This window comes from Neopelma chrysocephalum, unplaced genomic scaffold, assembly GCF_003984885.1.
Source record: "Neopelma chrysocephalum unplaced genomic scaffold, ASM398488v2 Primary Assembly neopelma1_67, whole genome shotgun sequence".
Taxonomy (NCBI): Eukaryota; Metazoa; Chordata; class Aves; order Passeriformes; family Pipridae; genus Neopelma; species Neopelma chrysocephalum.
In genome coordinates this window covers 4,507,332-4,524,643 of record NW_020897726.1, presented here as the reverse complement: position 1 = coordinate 4,524,643, position 17,312 = coordinate 4,507,332, and the positions used below count along the sequence as shown (strand labels likewise).

Genomic DNA, 17,312 nt, shown 5'->3' with positions numbered 1-17,312 from the left:
GACATACGCTTGCAATGTGAGCTCCCAGAAAGCCAGTTGTGTCCTGGGCTGCATCAAAAGCAGCGTGGCCATTGGGTCAAGAGAGGAGATTCTGCCCCTCTACTTCTCTCTGATGAGCCCATTCCTGGAGTATTGTGTCCACCTCTGAGGCCCCCAGCACAACAAGGATGCAGACCTGTTGGAGTGAGTCCAGGGAAGGGCCACAAAGATGATCAGAGGATTGCAACACCTCTCCTATGAAGACAGACTGGGAGAGTTGGGGTTGTTCAGTCTGGGGAAGAGACTTGTTCAGTCTGGGGAAGAGAAGGCTCCAGGGAAGCCTTATAGCAACCTTCCAGTACTTAAAGAGGGCATGTTAGAGGCAGAAGCAAGAGCTATCTGGTTATGATCACTTTTCTGATGAAAAAATAATTAACCCCCCCAGTTGTTCTATAGCATAATACAGTATCACAGGCAGAAATGGGAATAGAACACAAAAATCATTCTTTTTCTAGCTCCATGAAATTAATAGGAATAATTCCGTTGCACTATCAGTTGCATGCTGCATACTAATTTAGAGCTGTGCCTTATATCAGAGCTATCATATGTCAGTATAAAGTGTCCGTGTGAAATTTAGTTCTGTTATCCTTTCCTTTCCTGATATGCAAATATTCTCCAGTCTATAGCATTTGTATTAGTCTTTCCTGAGGGGAACAGAAGGAAAAGGGAGAGAGTAGTTTAAAATCCTGTGGCCTTACCCCTGCAAAATTGAAAAAATTGCACCTCACAAGACTTGGAATTTTATGTAGAAGAGTTCAATTTTATTTTCATGCCACTAAGCATATATTTTAATGATAAATTACTATAATAAGAAGGAAAACTTCGAAGCCTATCAAACTCAAAACAAGAACACAGCTGAAGTTTGCTTGAATGTGTTATATCCAGACACCCAGTGGCAGCTCTAATGTTTCTTTAGCTGGTAGCTGTTGAAATAGAAAACTATAGTAAAGCTGTGTGGTAGTTTAGTCTGGGCCTTCCTTGGTGACCAGTTTGTAACCAAGGAAGTGCCCGGATTTACCCGGTATTCCCTACGATTTTTACATAAGCCAAGGTATGAGAAGAAAGGAAGAAAGGCCTTCGCCCTTTTTCCTTCTGGTGGCTTTGGAGGTTCAGGTTTCCCTGCTGTTGAGTCTGTTGGGTTGGGGAGAGAGCTCTGGTAAGGCCTTGCTGATCTTGGGAGGCGGAGGTTGCGGATGGTCGTTCCAGCGCGACTTTCTGTTGTCCCTAGGAGAGTAGTAAGATATTCTTTTGCTAATTCTTTTAGTTGCTAGGTCTTGGGCTATTGATCATGTATATTTTATTTTGGTTTTGTTCCTTTTTTCCCTTCCCCCCTTCCCTTTCCCTTTTCCTTTGGAAATTATATATATATATATATTTTTGTGGTATATAACTGTAATATAAGTGTAAATATATTTATATTGCTTTAGCCGTTTCTCTCTCGTTTTGGCTCTCTTGGGTTTTTTTTCCCTCTTCTCCCTTGGTTTGGTGGGAGGGGGAGTCTTGTGGTGAGGTTTGGGGACTTGGCAGGGAGCCAGTTTCAAACCGTATCAAGCTACATGTGTGTACAGCACAAGGGGGTTTTAAGGGATCTGCACCACACAACTGGCAGAATGGTGCAGGCTGTTCACAGACATGTTTGCAAGACAGGGATCTTTAGTTGGTGTATTTTGCAAAATGGAACAAGTGACTGCTATAATGTTATAATATTCTGGTGGGTTAGACTCCACTATCACAGGGTCAAGAGTCACTCACCTGTGTAGATACTCAGTAAGGGCTTGTTTTCCCTGTGCAATCTTAATTTAAGATCCCTCTTCTTCAAACACTTGAGCTTGTGCTTAAGTATTCTGTAACTCTAGAGGCAACCCTCTATTCAGGGCTTTTTGGTTTTGAGGTCTCATTGAAACTTCAGGAACTCCTGTAATACAAATGTTAAATAGTAATGAACAATACTATTGAAATCTAAGGAAATAGTCAGATATTCAAATGAAAACGTGAATTATCATCAGAAGCTATTGTTCTTGTGTTCTAATTCTTGTGTGGGAATTAGAACTATTACAACTATTATTTAATAGTGATTGCAGAGATAGATGAAAAATCCCGTTTTTGACTGAACCTTTTTTTTTTATTTGAGAAGGAAAACTGAGTGTAATTTTCTATTGTGTGAATTCAAATATGGTAGGATTGTGAAAGTAGATAAATTGTTGCAGGTTTGAGTGATGAAGCTGGTATGAAAGCTGCTGGGTTTGGGGGAATGACATTTTGGTTATAATGTGACTTTTTACTAGTTCTTTTCTCTACACCCCTTCATCGTGGGGTAAGGAGAGCAAAATACATGCTTAAATCATGGAGATTTGATGGTTCTGACTAGAAAAAAAAATGTTGTTAAATGAAAAAATCTTTTTATCAATGTATACTGACTTTATGGTCATTCTTTCTGTAGACAGTTAATGTTTCACTTAGAGTTGTCTGGCAGAGAAACATGATTGTTCTGGTCTCAGTAAATACAGTGAGATGCAGGCACTGTTATACTAATCCATATTAAGCTGCATTTGTCTGTATTCTGTTATGGGGCAGTATAGTATTGCTTCTGCCTTTTTTTTTTTCCTTTATTTTCCTTTGTGTACTTTAGTACTCACTTTCTATCTTCTGTTACTTCCACGGAGTTCCAGGACTGTCATGAACAAGTAAATCTAAAATCTCTGGATAATTATGGCAGGTAATTTGCTAGTGGGTATTTTCAATTATTTGAGTAGGTATTGATTTCATTGGATTATGTTGGATATCTCTGTGTGTCAATTGAATATTTTATTTGTTTCTCACCATTAATGTTTCAGCCATTAGAAAAATTGTCTTTATGGCTGAAATGACTTTGTGCTATCTTGTATCTTGTGATAGATTTGCCTGGTTGAAGTTGGTATATAATACCACTTTGGGATATCAGAAAATTGTATCGTTTTCCCTTCCAGAATCTTCATCTCTTGCAATGCAACTGGCCTAAGACATCTAATTCAGTTTTCACCTATCTATATGAATTTGCCAATACATTTAAGCTACATCAAAACAGGACATATTTTCAACAGCCGTTTCAAAGTGTTATTTGCTTGTACTGCTGTAGCAACTGGATATCTGAGTCACAGGTGGCAGCTCCACTCTGCTAGGTTTGCACAGGAAAAAAAGAAGGTGGCAGTCTGTACAGCAGGTTTCTCCTGTCCTCATTCAGACATAACTTCTTATTCAAAGCAGTCCTATCAATTGTTCTTCTGTGACAGAAAGGCAGACAGTTTTCATAGGATCATGGAACAGTTGGAAGGGACCTTAAAGATCATCAACCCCCTGCCATGGGCAGAGACACCTTCCACTAGAAGGTGGATTTTCAGAGTGAGACTGGTAGACATTTAATGGTAATTAAGTCCTTTATGTGAATTGCAGCATGACTTGAAATTTGCTTAATCAAGCTTAATAGAGCGAGGTGCATGGGGATGTTTGCACAAGCACAGACATTCATAATTAAGTCCAAAATGGCAAATTTAAGAAATGTATTATTGGAACTTATTCTGCACTGTGCTGGTTTAAAAGTTAACCAGCAAGGCAAAATGAACTCAATTCAAAAGAGAGATTTATAAGTCAGAATAACAATTTATTAAAATAATGCAATAAGTACAATTATACAGACAGACAACTGGTTTTAATCCACAAAACCCAAATGTACAAACCCAGCACCCTGGGGTATGAACAAAAGTGGTGTACCTTGGCCCACCCCCCCGAGTCCAAAGCAAAGGGAGAGGGAATAAACCTGCTGGTGGGAGAGCTGCTGCAGTCTGGTCAGAAGTGGTGATTGCAGTCCAGTTGAGGGTGGTGGTCTCAGCCTGGTTGGGAGCAGCGGTGGTCTGCTGTCTTCCTCTGGGTCCCACGAGAGAGAGCCCCAAGGCTCTGAAACTCCCAGTTATATACTCTCCAGTTCAGGCGGGAGTGCTCAGTCCCTCCCTCAGAGTAGGGAATTTCCATAAAAGGGCATGTGGATGCTCAGTCCCTCTTATCAGAGCGGGGAATTCCATATAAGGATATCAGAGCGGGGAATTCCATAAAAGGGTACAGGAACATCTTCCCACCTTGCAGGCCTCTACTGACAGCAGTTTTTGGGAAATGGCATGGAGGCTATAGAATACACAGTTTTGGGTTACACCCATCCAGGGATGAATTGGTCCCAGCCGTTCTAACCAGGACATGCACTAAGGTTATCTTAATTCAAATCTCAAGAACAGTTTCATTTCTTGAGCAATGTGATGTACATCTGCTGGGTTTCAGACTTAAAAAATATTATTTGGATCTGTTTATACTGTCCAGGTAGTTTTCCTTTTTAGCTTGGCATGGCTCACTTTATAAATTTCATCTCCTAAAATTAATTTTTACCAGTGTTTCTCATCAGATCATAAATGAAGAATTTAATAACCAGACCTGAAGCAGATGAACAGAAGTATGCCACCTCTTCTTTAACCCTTGTTCTTATGTGTTATTCCTGCAAATTGATGGAGCAGAGATTAATGAATGCAATAAATACTATTCCAACCCAAGGGAACAGTTGAGTTAAAGCATAGTCTGCAAAATGTAGAACATACGATACACTGAATGTAGAAAATACCATACACTGAAATCAGGTTTCATACTGTGCAAGATGTTGGAAGTCCTTACGTTACACATGGAAAAGTTTAGTTGCAGGCATTATTTTGTACAAAACACTACCTTTTCTTGTTCTCTGACTATGCATCATCAATCTTGAATTAAAAAAAAAAGGGGGAAAATAAATCAATAAGGACTTAGATATGCTTGTGTAAAAGTGTAATGAGCACTCCTTGTCAAAACACCACTCAAGCTGTGAAGTTACTACAGTTTCATGCTTTCAATGCTATATGTAGAAATACTGTAAAATGCGCTCTACGCTAAATACTTGCTCCTCAAACTACAGCCTACTTGAGTTTGACTTCATTTTCATGTAGTCTTTACAACGATCAGGTATGCCAGAAGGTGCTATGCTTATTTAATGCAGAGATTTGTGCTGATTCCATCTGCTGGTAGAGTTTACCCAGAGCCCCTAACAGGAAGATTTGCTATAGTCCAGGCATTTTTCCCTCTTGATTTCCTTACCCTCCTCCTTCCAGCCTGTACACACACTGTGCATGCTTTTCAGATCAAGTAAGTGAGAGGTTGGGTGACAAATTAGACTGAAAGCATTTGTTTCTGCTTCTATGCTGGAAATGCTGAGACAAAAATATACTGTATGTAAAGTGAGTTAGTGCATTTATCTGACATAAGTTAATTTTAGAGATGATGCTTCACTAGCTGAATCATCCCTGAAACTAGGCTACTGCTGAAAATAAATTTTGCATTTTATAGGAGACTAAAAGAAAGTAATAACACAGATATACTGTAGAGGACATAAAGATTCCTTGAAAATACACGACAAATCTGTATTTTAGTAACTGAACATACTGAATAGGTTTTTTAACTGGATCTAAATACTATTTTGTTTTTCTGTTAGCATGCTTGAAGATTAGGATTTTTCTGTTTGAATATAGGTTTCCAGCATACCTGCTAGAAGGCAGCTCTGTGGAGAAGGACGTGGGGACCCAGTGGACAACAAGCTGTCCATGAGCCAGCAGTGTGCCTTCGTGGCCAAGGCCAATGGTATTCTGGTGTACATTAGGAAGAGCATTGCCAACAGGTCGAGGGAGGTGATCCTGCATCCTAATGAGGCTGCACTTGGAGTGCTGTGTCCAGTTCTGGGCTCCTCAGTACAAGAGAGACATGGAACTCCTGGAGTGGGTCCACTGGAGGGCTACAAAGATCCTCTTACGAGAATAGACTGGGAGATTTGACCCTGTTTAGTCTCAAGAAGAGATGACTGAGAGGGGACCTCATCAATGTCTATAAGTATCTGAAGGGAAAGTGTCAAGAGGATCAAGCCAGACTCTTCCCAGTGGTGCCAAGCAATAGGACAAGAGGGAACAGGCAGAAACTGATGCACAGGAAGTTCCACCTGCATATGAGGAAGAACTTCTTTACTGTGCAGGTGACCGAGCACTGGAACAGATTGTCCAGAGAGGTTGTGGAGTCTCCCTCACTGGAGATGTTCCAGAACTGTCTGAACACAATTCTGTGCCCTGTGCTCTAGGATGGCCTGATTGAGCAGGGAGGTTGGACCATACGATCCACTGTGATCCCTTCCAACCTGACTCATTCTGTCTAGGAACCTGTGTTAGCAAATATTTGCTCTTACAATCAAACATTCTAGAGTCTGACTTTTGAGCCCCCAGAATTTAGGATTTTAGCATTTATTTGCTTACTTATATATTCTTTCGTAATTATTTCAATTTTATCTGACATCTGATAATTTGTCAAGCTATTGATTTAATAAGATATTGCTTTCCAAATTTGTTTTCATATGTACTCTCCATCAATATTGTACTTAGATGTTTGCATTGGGAAATTAAAAGCAGGTTGCTGCTTAGAAAAAGACAAAGAGTAATAATCTTTTTTATGTCAATGGTACCGTAAGATTTTCTTGTATAGCATAAACCTCACATCTAGCACCTACAGATTCAGATGCTTAGAAGCTCTTTCATCATAAAATGTTCAAGTTTTGTTTGGATCAGGGCAGTTCTCTTACAGTCAGTAAAATCCTGTTGGTTTTCAGACCAGGATTTTCAAGAAATTTTGTGTGTTCAGCTTTAATGAACTTAAATATATGAATAAAAATTTAGACCACAATGAGGTCCTGTTTCTCATGTCTTAGGGAGTAATTGCAGAGAAAGGAGAAGATTAGTATGTATTATATCAGCTTTCCCTTGAGTGGAAAACCAAAGGTTCATTCTGATAACTTGTGTGGTATTAAGTAGATTATGCTTTGTAAGCATCAAGATTTTATACCTAATTCCTGAAGCCACAAGTAGTCTTAAAAGATGTCTAATAATAATTTGAATTGAAAATGCATTTATTGGCACAGGTGAAAGGCAAAAGGTCATGCTGATGTAGTACACGGTGCTCCTTCTTGGTTGTCCTGCACTGCTGCTGAAAAAAAGAAGACTACTTCTGCTCAATAAACTCTCAGTATATGGAAAAAAGCCAAGAGCATCCTTCAGTTAATAGGTCCCATAGTATTGCATATTTAATGGTTGGCAAGAGAAATGTGTGACATTGGGTAATACAGCATTAAGTATTTTGAATCATCTGTATGAGCATGACAAACATATGGGTTTGTATTCCACATTGTGTTGTGGGTCACCTCTTTCTCTTTATGAATGCTCTATCTCTTAAAAGAGACACTAATTACGTGTGCAGTTAAGATAAATGCTGACATTTTTCCATGCTAAATGTCCCTGAAGAATGTGTGCAGGAAGACAACTCGAACTTTATAGGTGTTTTTATTTTATGGTCTTTTTTCTCCTTTTTTAAGGAGTTGGAAACGTGAGGTAGACCCAGTCTGTTGTATAAATCTTGTGCAGTGCAGACTGGCAATTGTAGGAATTAATAACTACATTTACTAGTACTTTTTTTTTCCTTGTGGCTCACCATCTCTGACAGAGTATTTATATTCCCCAGAACTAACATTCTTTGCTTACTTGGACTTTACCAAGCCACAGCTGTTCTTACTGTGCTTTCACCAGTGCTGTGATATGCTGAGTACGAAAGGGATTTTGATCTCAGCTGCACCATTGTGAAATATAGTTTTATATGTGACGTTTCCATTGACATCAGTTGAATTTCTGTGGATTTTCATGGCTATAAGTGAGATTAGTTTTTTCAAAGCCCTACAACATCTCTTACTTAAATCCCTACCTGTTGTAGCAATTCTTTCTGGCAAAAGCTGCAGGTAATCTCATATTTAGATTTCAGTTAAAAGTTGCTTTTTGCACAGGCCCATGATTTTCTTCACAACTCTCCTTTTTAGACTGAAATTGTAAATTGCTGCTCTCAGACACTTGCAGCTAAAGCAAATAAGGGATTTGAGAACCTAGCAGGACCAATGTGTTTATCCGGCACTGGATAAAGCTTCTGCACTCCTTCTGCCACTGCTCCCGTCTTCCTCCATTGCTGCTTAATTTTGGAGGCCCATAAGCTCTTGTTCCACCTGCTGTTTTGACTAGACAACTCTGCGTTGGTGGCGATCCTGGCATCAATAACATGGTGCCTTGCTTGCGCACAGGCTAAAAGTAGTGTAGCATTCCTCAAGGATCAAAAATTAAGAGGCAGCCTCAGCTCATACCACTATAGTTCCAGCTGGGTAAGGTTTTTCACAAAACATCATACTTTCTAGGGAGATATCTTGGCAGTAGCTGCTCCTGGCTTTTTATATCATAGCTTAGCATATGTCATGTTTGCCTAAGAAGTGGAACCCATGGGAGCAATTTCCTTCTTCCTGAGGGAATTTAAATCTGTCTCGACCTCACCAAAGCATCTCCTAACTAACCAAGAACTCTCCCATCTCTGGACACCCCTCTTTTTTTGGAACTCTTCAACATGCAAAAGCAACAAAACAAGTCATGAGTGAGATGTTGTAATTGTGTAGTTAGAGGACTGGATCAGGTTAGAACTTTGAGATGTAGTTGTTACTACTAGAACTCAAGATTTTTTCCTTGATTGTTTTGTGTAATATGTGGAGTTATCCTGGAAGACTTCCTCATCTAGACAAATGCACTAACCACAAAGCTCTTTTGTAAAGGTAGAGTAGCACTGCTATTTATTAAAAAAAAAAAAAGTTGGTTTTTTTTTTGCTGGGCATCATTCTTTTCTACAATTAAAATCTCACCTGTAAGATTCTGCATTTATGAGAAATTTTGAATTGTGATAGTTTCTTCCTTATGAACAGATCAGGCCGATGTGCAATATTGCTTATGCAAAGCCAACCTGATCAGTGAAATAAACTTGCCACTTATCTAGCAACCCAAGAGTCCCACAATTTTTATGAATAGGTCATGTAATGAATTTGTGATGCAGATCTTTGGCTGGTTTTCTGCCTGGTTGGAGGTCTCATATACTCGAAGTGAGTTTGGGAAAATAAGATTAGAAATATGGTGACCATAACATTTCAGACTGCGTTATGAGATAGGCTTTTGTTCTTACTGCACAGGGAGTACAGGCACTTGCTGCGAAGTTCCAGATTCGGTTCTGAAGATCAGGAGCGTACAAGTTTGTCAAATCCTTGACTGAGTCTGCATATTCTGAATGAAATGAGTTTACTCTGAGAGTTGGGCCAGGAAAGGAAAGGAAATGTGTAATTTGCAATCAATAGTTTCTTTCCACTGTGAAACATTTTATTTTGGGGGTAAACATTTTGTTGTAACTGTGAAAAAGTTATAGGACATTCATAATGTTTTGTGGTTTGATTGTTTCCCATTTCCTTGGAAGAAAACTATAACAAAATTTGTTTACAGAGTTTAAACAAATTTCGTTTGTTAATATAGTATTCAGGTAGCGTACATAGCTGTCATAAAAATGGGGAATCCTGGGTACAAAACACCTACATCAACTTTCTACCCTGATACCTGATCATGATCAGTATTGTTGTCAAGCATGTACAGTTTGTGTAACAGGGTATTACACATGTTCTTAAAGTACATGTGTATATACTTAACAGGTAGTAGAAAAACAATTTGAAAAACTAAACCCCTTCGAAACTGAAATTGTTAGTTCCTAAGAAAAGGGGACTTGATATTTTTCTGATAGGAATAAACAGGAAAGGCACTCCCATTTTAGAAGGAAATCTTTAATGAGTGAAATTTTTGTAACAGTTCAAAGATATTGAAGTGCTATATCATCAACAAGAGTTGCAGGTAGACTTTAAGGTTTGTCACTGTAATTTGTCTCTTACTGTAGGTACATAGAGATGTCTCTGATTGTGCACCTGTCTGTTATGCAGTAAACTTTTAGTCCTGGTTTTGTTTATCAGGCTTTGTATCAGTATTTCTTGAAATACCTATAAGAATACATTTTCTAAGTGTTCTTAGTATATATTTTATACTAATATCCATCATACAAACAGGAGGTAGAAAACAACATTTCTTCACTGAATATATGACAAAAAGTAATAACATAGAAGATAGTAAGAGTCATATTTTAGCATATATCAGCCTGCCATATCTTAATTTCAGTGGGATTGATGAAAATACAAGGTGTAATTGAGTCTGTTCAGTTATCTGATTCCCTTAAAAGTTGTATTAGCTTGCTCTTTCATTAAAAATGGAGAAAAAATTCACTACATAAAAAATTGTCCCTTTGTTTGCAGGTTCAAGCACAAGTGCGACATGCAAAACTCAACTTTGACAAACTGAAGACTGATGTCTGTCAAAAAGTGGATCTTTTGGGAGCGAGCAGATGCAACCTCCTTTCTCATGTGTTAACAACATATCAGGTATCCAAGGAAAATTATGACCTGCAAAAGAAAGATCCTGTTACTATGTTTTTTTTAAGAAGTTACCATGGCAATATTCAACTGTAAGAATATGTAACTATTATTGGAGGGAAAATGTGAAATTTGCACCAAAACCAGATTTATATTAAAGTTAACATTGCATTGAAATTTTATCCTACCTTACAGACAACACTGCTTCATTTTTGGGAAAAAACTTCACACACGATGGCAGCCATCCATGAAAGTTTCAAAGGTTATCAGCCATATGAATTCACTATGTTAAAGGTAAGGAATATGTAGATATGTATGTTTGCCCCATGATAACAAATAAGATCATACAAGGATGTAGGAAGCACATATTGATATTGTGTTCATATCTTGTCTGACAAGTTTATCCCTGTCTTGTCTGTTCATTTAATTACAATTTTTCTGTTTAATGTCCTTTTGACTAGTAGGTTCAAAAACTGCATGTAAAGTGCGGTGATGAAGGAATATTTCAAAGGGAGACATTTATTAAGGGCTGCACTTAATTATGTGTTTTAAATGCTGTGGGATTGTGTTTGATTTTTCCTAAGGAATTGTAAAATCCAGCAGAATTAGGGGTTTATGTTGTTCTCCAGAATCCTACAAATGAATTAATACTATTTTGCCTTTGCATCTGTTTTTAAAATCTCACACTCTTAAAGAACATATTATTGGACTGAATATGAGTAAGTGGATGCTCAGGGTTCCCATAGTTTACTCACTTTTGAACCCTTTACTGGGAAATACTGTTTTGCTTGACTAGTGGTATTTGCTGATCCTTTGTAATCTTTGAATATGGCATATGTGCAATATCTGATGGAAGTCTGAGATCAGAGTTTTGTGAAGTATCTAATAATAACCACTAAGCATTGTGTATTTTCCTGGTCAGGCCTGTCCCTGCATATGAAGTTGCTTTATGTGTTGCAATTCGAGGTTCACTAGAGGAATGGAAAAACAGTGGAAAACTCTGTGAACCTTCCTCATAGATGTATTTGTCCTGTAGTTATTTTGGGCAATGAAATAACTATGTGATTGGCCAATACTATTTGCATGGGAGAAAAATAACATACGTCTGACAGAGGTCTGATGGAAGGGTAACCTCTGGGAAGAGAGTGAGGAATGAACAGCATGTGGCAAAGACACTCTTTGCTTGGAGAGACAATGCACTTTGAAAGTGCTTACAAGTCATAGCCTAATCCCTGAAATGCTTGGGCGTATGACATGTACAAGTAGAAGTCGGGCTATGTTCTGCTATATAGCCTGTGGCTACCTCAGAGCTCCTGGAAAAGAATCACCTGAAGGTTTAAGGTGTAATTCACTCCAGAATACCAAACTTGTCTGTATATGACTGCTGTGTTTAAAGATGTTTTCTAGAATGTGTGTTGGGAGGGAGCAGTTTCTGAACTTTGAGGTGCATAAAGAGCTTGTGGAGACTGTTACTTCTGCAACTTGAAACATCACAGCAAACCAATCAACCAAATTTCAAGCTCAATCTTTCCTGATTGAGGACAAAAATAAAAGGAGATTTTGTGTTATCCAGCCTCTGAAGAATCCTGTCTTGCAGGAAAAGTCCTCTTTTGCTATGAAGTTAACATAACTTTAAGATTCTTTCTTGCATAGTCTATATCACAGAAGATGGGTTTAAGCCAGAGTTTATGTCCAGATTTCAACAGGAGACAGTTGGGCACAGCTATCTTGACATTGCTAGTAGTTGCCTTTAGACTCACTCATTAAACACCAAACTAGAGAAGAAAGTACCCTTTACTTCCGCACTGTTGCTTCCCATTGCAGCCTGGGTTTAGCATGGCCAGAGTCCTGCTCAGGAGCCTGGACACTGTGCTAATGGGCTGTTCTCATAACTTCCCCATGTTAAAAGGTTTCTAAGGAATTTTCTATGTCTGCTTTGATACAAAGCTATTCCAGTCTAATTTGTGTAGGTAGCCTATATTGTTGCTGGGTATTTATTCTTTATTCTCTTTTATATCTAAAAATATTATTTGAACAAGACATAAGATGTTTCAAGACGTATAGTAACATTTGCATACCTTGGAGAGAAACTTGTACAGAAAATGCACCTGTTCTGGAGTGCAAAGTATCCTTGTGACGGAGGATGAGAGACATGTGGGGATGCTTGTTATCTTTTGAATTTCCTCCTGTGAAACATTTCAGTATAATCTAAATTTGAAATTAGGTTGGGAATCTATGATGAAAAAATACTGTCTATATTGAGTCCACATGTAACAAGCACTCCCTTGAAGCAAAAAGTATCTGCAAAAATGGTTGTGAATATTGCAGGGTGTTTAGGATGCAGCCTAACTTTGTTATGAGAATCTTAACCATTTTTATTGCTGGCCTCCTGCACTGAAAGATGTGATTTCCTGGTTTTGCAGTGATATGTATGCTGCTAAATGATGCTAATCAGGAGGTAGTTTTATACTACAAAATTTCATGTAAGTCTGTGCTTTCAGAAAACAAATATTTGCGAGTAATTCTATGTTACTAGCTTTCAGTATCAGTTCTTTATTTCTTTCAGTCTCTAGAATGTGGGATTGTTTTCTATACTAGAGTCTTCCCCATGATCTCTTTGCCCCAACTGTTAGTTTCTGTTTGTGTACATTAAATGATTGCTAAGGAGATTAAATCAAAATCTGGTGGTTGCATCAGGTGAGATTGTGTAGCCTAGGAGAATAGATGTCTGCTGCTACTTCAGGTGCATTATGAGGGTAAGTCATCTCACCTCTACTTGTCACTTCTGAAGGTGTGGGTCTCCCATGAGTCCCATCTCTCCTCTGCTAGACCTGGGTGTGGAATAACAATGGATGATTATGGTTAGGGAACTGACCCCTACCAGTCATATCATATGTTCATACCAGAGTAACTATATATTAAGAAGGAGCTGCAAGCTAATTCTGCATTGAGATTATTTTTTAATGAAGTATAATAAACGGCTATGGCTGATCTAGGGTAGTATAGTTTCTGATGGAGAAACTTTCCATCTAAAAATGTACCCAATGAAGTTGCCATGTCTGTTGTTGACTTTACGCATTAAAATATACAATCAGAATATATAATTGCTTCAAATATACATAAAATATCTCAGTGTGCCCATTTCTACATTTGATTGGGATTTACCTGTGGTACATTTACCCCTTTTAGAATATTTTTCTCTGTCTTATATCATAAAAGGGATCCTTCTTAAAAGAAAATTCTGAATTCAATGCTTGCAAATCATTTTTGTCTTTTATGATTCCATAAAGGACAAAATTTTTCTCATACAAGTAATCCTTCTGAATTAAACTAAGCATTTATGCATGTAGGATTAGTGTTTTACTTTAAAACAAGAAATTAAGGAAACTGTTAATATTTGACTTAGATGTAGACTGTCTTGCTGAAAAATTAAGAGGTGCTATGTACTGGAAAATTGCTATTTGTATTTTGTAGTATAAATATATGTTCATGTACCAGGTTTACCTCAGGAAAGAGACTCTGGAATGCCACTTGGGATTGTTTCTGGAAAGAAAACATTGTCTTTAGAGATGTTTGCCAAACTCCCTTAATGAAAAGCAGCCCATTTGTTTTCTTTGCTTCAGGCTATATGCTGAGAGTAGTATAATTGTGCTATTGCAGCTGTATTTCCCAACTGTGAGTTTTATGCTTGATGAAAGATGATTATTAATGTGCTAACAACTCCATGTATAGTGATGGAAAAGTATCTGTTACTGTATCCATTGCTGTAATATTACCGATGATGGGCTGCTGTTTGGTAAACCTTCGAGGTATCATTGTCTCAAAATTAACTTATATCAAATGAATTCCAGTTTATTTCAGGGGCTACTTTTCATGAATAATACCTCTTTCTAATTTCTGTCACCATTTATTTGCCTTGGTTACTTAATAAATATTTAGTTGCACTTTTTACATTTCAATGCTATAATACCTGAAGAGATCATACAAGGCTAGAAATAATAATAGGCCTGGTAAAGGAGTCAAAAGATGTAAATCTCAATGCATCCATTTATTTCTGTTTAAAGTGGATTGCTGCTGCCTGTGCTCCTTACATGGTTTGGAGCACTCTGTCCAAACAGATGCTACAACACTGGTGCCTTCTGCTAACCTCTGCTGTAGTCTGGTATCCTTTTTTGTTTCTGTTCATCGCACCATGACTTTATTCATAGGCATGATTGGTTATGATTTTGTATCTATAAGGGTTTTGGGGAGATTTGGTATTTTTTTCCCTGATGAATGTCCATGAAGAAATTCTGAAACTACCTGCTTTTCTGCTTCCCTTTCAGCTCTCCCCACAAATGAAACATATCCGAGTTTGTGTCGCCTCAGTGATGTTGCACTTCTTCATAAATGTTGTGATGTCTTGGGGTCCATTCCTGGCTCCTGTAACTACCCTTAGCTGTGTTGCTTTGATTCTTTCTCAGTCAAGAGGTGCATTAGTTGTCCAAGGCACTTGGGGGGAACTGTAGGCGAGCTGAGTGTGTTGTCAACACTGCTGATTTAACTGCAGAGGGCAGGTTTTGTGTGCAGTCCAGATGATCTTGGCTTGACTTGAAAGCAGCAGATGCAGGTGAAGGAATTTAGTCAGTCAGCCTCGGAATGGAGCCTGAGCTGGAATTAGAATTAACTCTACAGGGAAGGAATCACTTGTCAGCTTAGATATTTGGTCTGAGTACCGTGAGCAAGCAAAATATCACTGGATGACTTTTGGTGTTGGAGACAGAAAAGTTAGGCAGAGTGAATGACTGTGAACCTGCTCTGCTAGTGTGTACTGTCTTACTCTTATTTTTATAGTAAAAGAGAAATTATGGAAGCTAGGAAGATAGCTTTCTAAACATGCAAGGATCCTACTTTAAGCCACATACTGGCGTAGCTCACAACAAAATCCATGTTAGTCCATGTGAGCAGCCATGTGAAGCTACACATCTGTCTGCTCTGAGCAACAAAGTCAAGGATATGTCCAGCTGAAATGGAATTGCTTTTGTTTGAACTCAGTCTGTGTCTTTACAACCCTGTGTAATCACTGCAGTTTCTAGGTAATGGAGCTTCTTCCCTTCTTCGAATGTAACCTGAAACAATTAAGAGAATATCATACTTTGATTTTTATGCCTCCTGACAGTAGTGATCACATTTTTGTGGGTTCATGTTTAGAAAATGGTTGACAGTGTCCTTTTAACACTCAGTTTTATTTCATACCCATTCTCTATCTTTTTAAAATCTTTTTTAAAAAATACCTTAGTTTGTAGTGCACATCAAGATGTGGAGTAGAGAGAGGCAGGGGAGAGGAAAATAATTTCATTATTTGCTATCTGATTTTGAGGGAATAGTGTCAGAAGCAAATTCTTATATTGAATTATTGTATCAAAATACAGCTGCTGATTTTTAACAGTTTTGTCATAATCTCCATTGAAACTGAAGCTATATTTCAGAGCTGTGTTTATTTTTCTAATACAGGAAATAGTAACTGCCATTATTATCATGCTGTTTCCTTCCCAAGGTACTTCTGAACTCCATATCTATGTGCTGTGTCCGTGGATTATCACAGTCCTTTAAATATGGATTTCCTGAAACACTAATGAAGAAAGCATCATAAAGATGCTTCCTTAAAGAAGGATGCTGATTTCCCTGTATTTTTCTTGGTGAAGATGTAGAATATTCTACTTCTGATAATTTTCTTTGACTTGTATAATTAGGCAGTGATTGAAGGAGTTCTATTTGTTGTTCAAAACCATTACAACCTTCTTGGGGCAGGCTCTGTGGTGCTATACTGGATGGCAGGCAGAGCACCCCAGCTTGTTTCACCATTGCCTCCTGATTATAGTGGACTGTATGTCCTACTGTGAATGTGTCCAAGGTGGTTCAAGTGCCCAAAGCAGTACAGTCCCCATAATGCAGAGGTGCTGTCTTTCTCTACACTGCACTTTTGTGCAAGGAGTGTATATCTGTATGTTTTTGAACTCTAATCCAGGTCTTCTTGGAGTCAGTGGAATAATGCCCATCAATTTTAATAGTACGAGAAATGCACTCGAATCAATACCCAGTACAAATGCAGGTAAAAGGGTGACATTCATTCATAGGTGGTCTAGCTGAGCTGTCTAATGTCCCTAGTCAGAATCCAAGAAGTAGGCTTACATGTGATTCTGGTTAACACTGTCACAGTGTCAAAAAAAAAGTGGCAACTCACAGAATAAGGTAAACTTTTTTAATGCCTTTCTTTATTATTGCTGCTTTATGATCCCTCATCTTTTGACTATGATGTCTGCAAGCTAAGGCTGCTTATGACAAATTAATCAGCAGTTCTAGGTAGAATTAGATAAAAGCAACTTCAGTACAGGATAGATCCATAAGTTTGGTTTCTAAAACACTGAAGTGTAGATTTCCTCATACAGACAAGTACTGACCCAAGCAGAAACTGGAATGCCCCTTCTGGGGACTCCTCTGTCCTGGTTAACAGGACAGTGCACACAGGACCTGTAACATGTCTGAGAATACTTTTATTGTGACAGATGGCCTGGGCACTCTAACTGTTATTCCACAGATTAGGCCGCATTTTTTTCTTTGTTTTACATTTCTCATGAAACATGCTATCGTTTTGTTCAATTTCCAGGTGAAAAACCACTACATTTTGTGTTTATTAAGTTTTGCACAAAAAGTCACTTCTTTGTTTTACCCTTAGCTTTTTGGGGGGCAGAAGGAAAAGTTGGGGTGAGATGCACTACTATGACTATCAGCGTGACATAAATAAATTTAATTACAAATGGTTGGGACTATTCACATGAAACATGGTTTTATTTTTCAGAAACTGAGTTGGGCTTTGGAAAGAGGAAAATTTTTTCAC

The 17,312-nt window shown here is 38.2% G+C and overlaps 1 protein-coding gene across 3 annotated transcripts in view; it reads left to right on the top strand.

Annotated features, from left to right (window-relative positions):
- ICA1 (islet cell autoantigen 1) overlaps positions 1-17,312 on the top strand; it is a 71,696-nt gene that overhangs the window by 35,831 nt on the left and 18,553 nt on the right. For all 3 annotated transcript variants that reach the window (XM_027684758.1, XM_027684757.1, XM_027684756.1), the window contains 2 exons: positions 10,319-10,444; positions 10,631-10,729. In XM_027684758.1, coding sequence (XP_027540559.1) covers positions 10,319-10,444; positions 10,631-10,729 — 225 coding nt within the window. The remainder of the gene's footprint in view (positions 1-10,318; positions 10,445-10,630; positions 10,730-17,312) is intronic.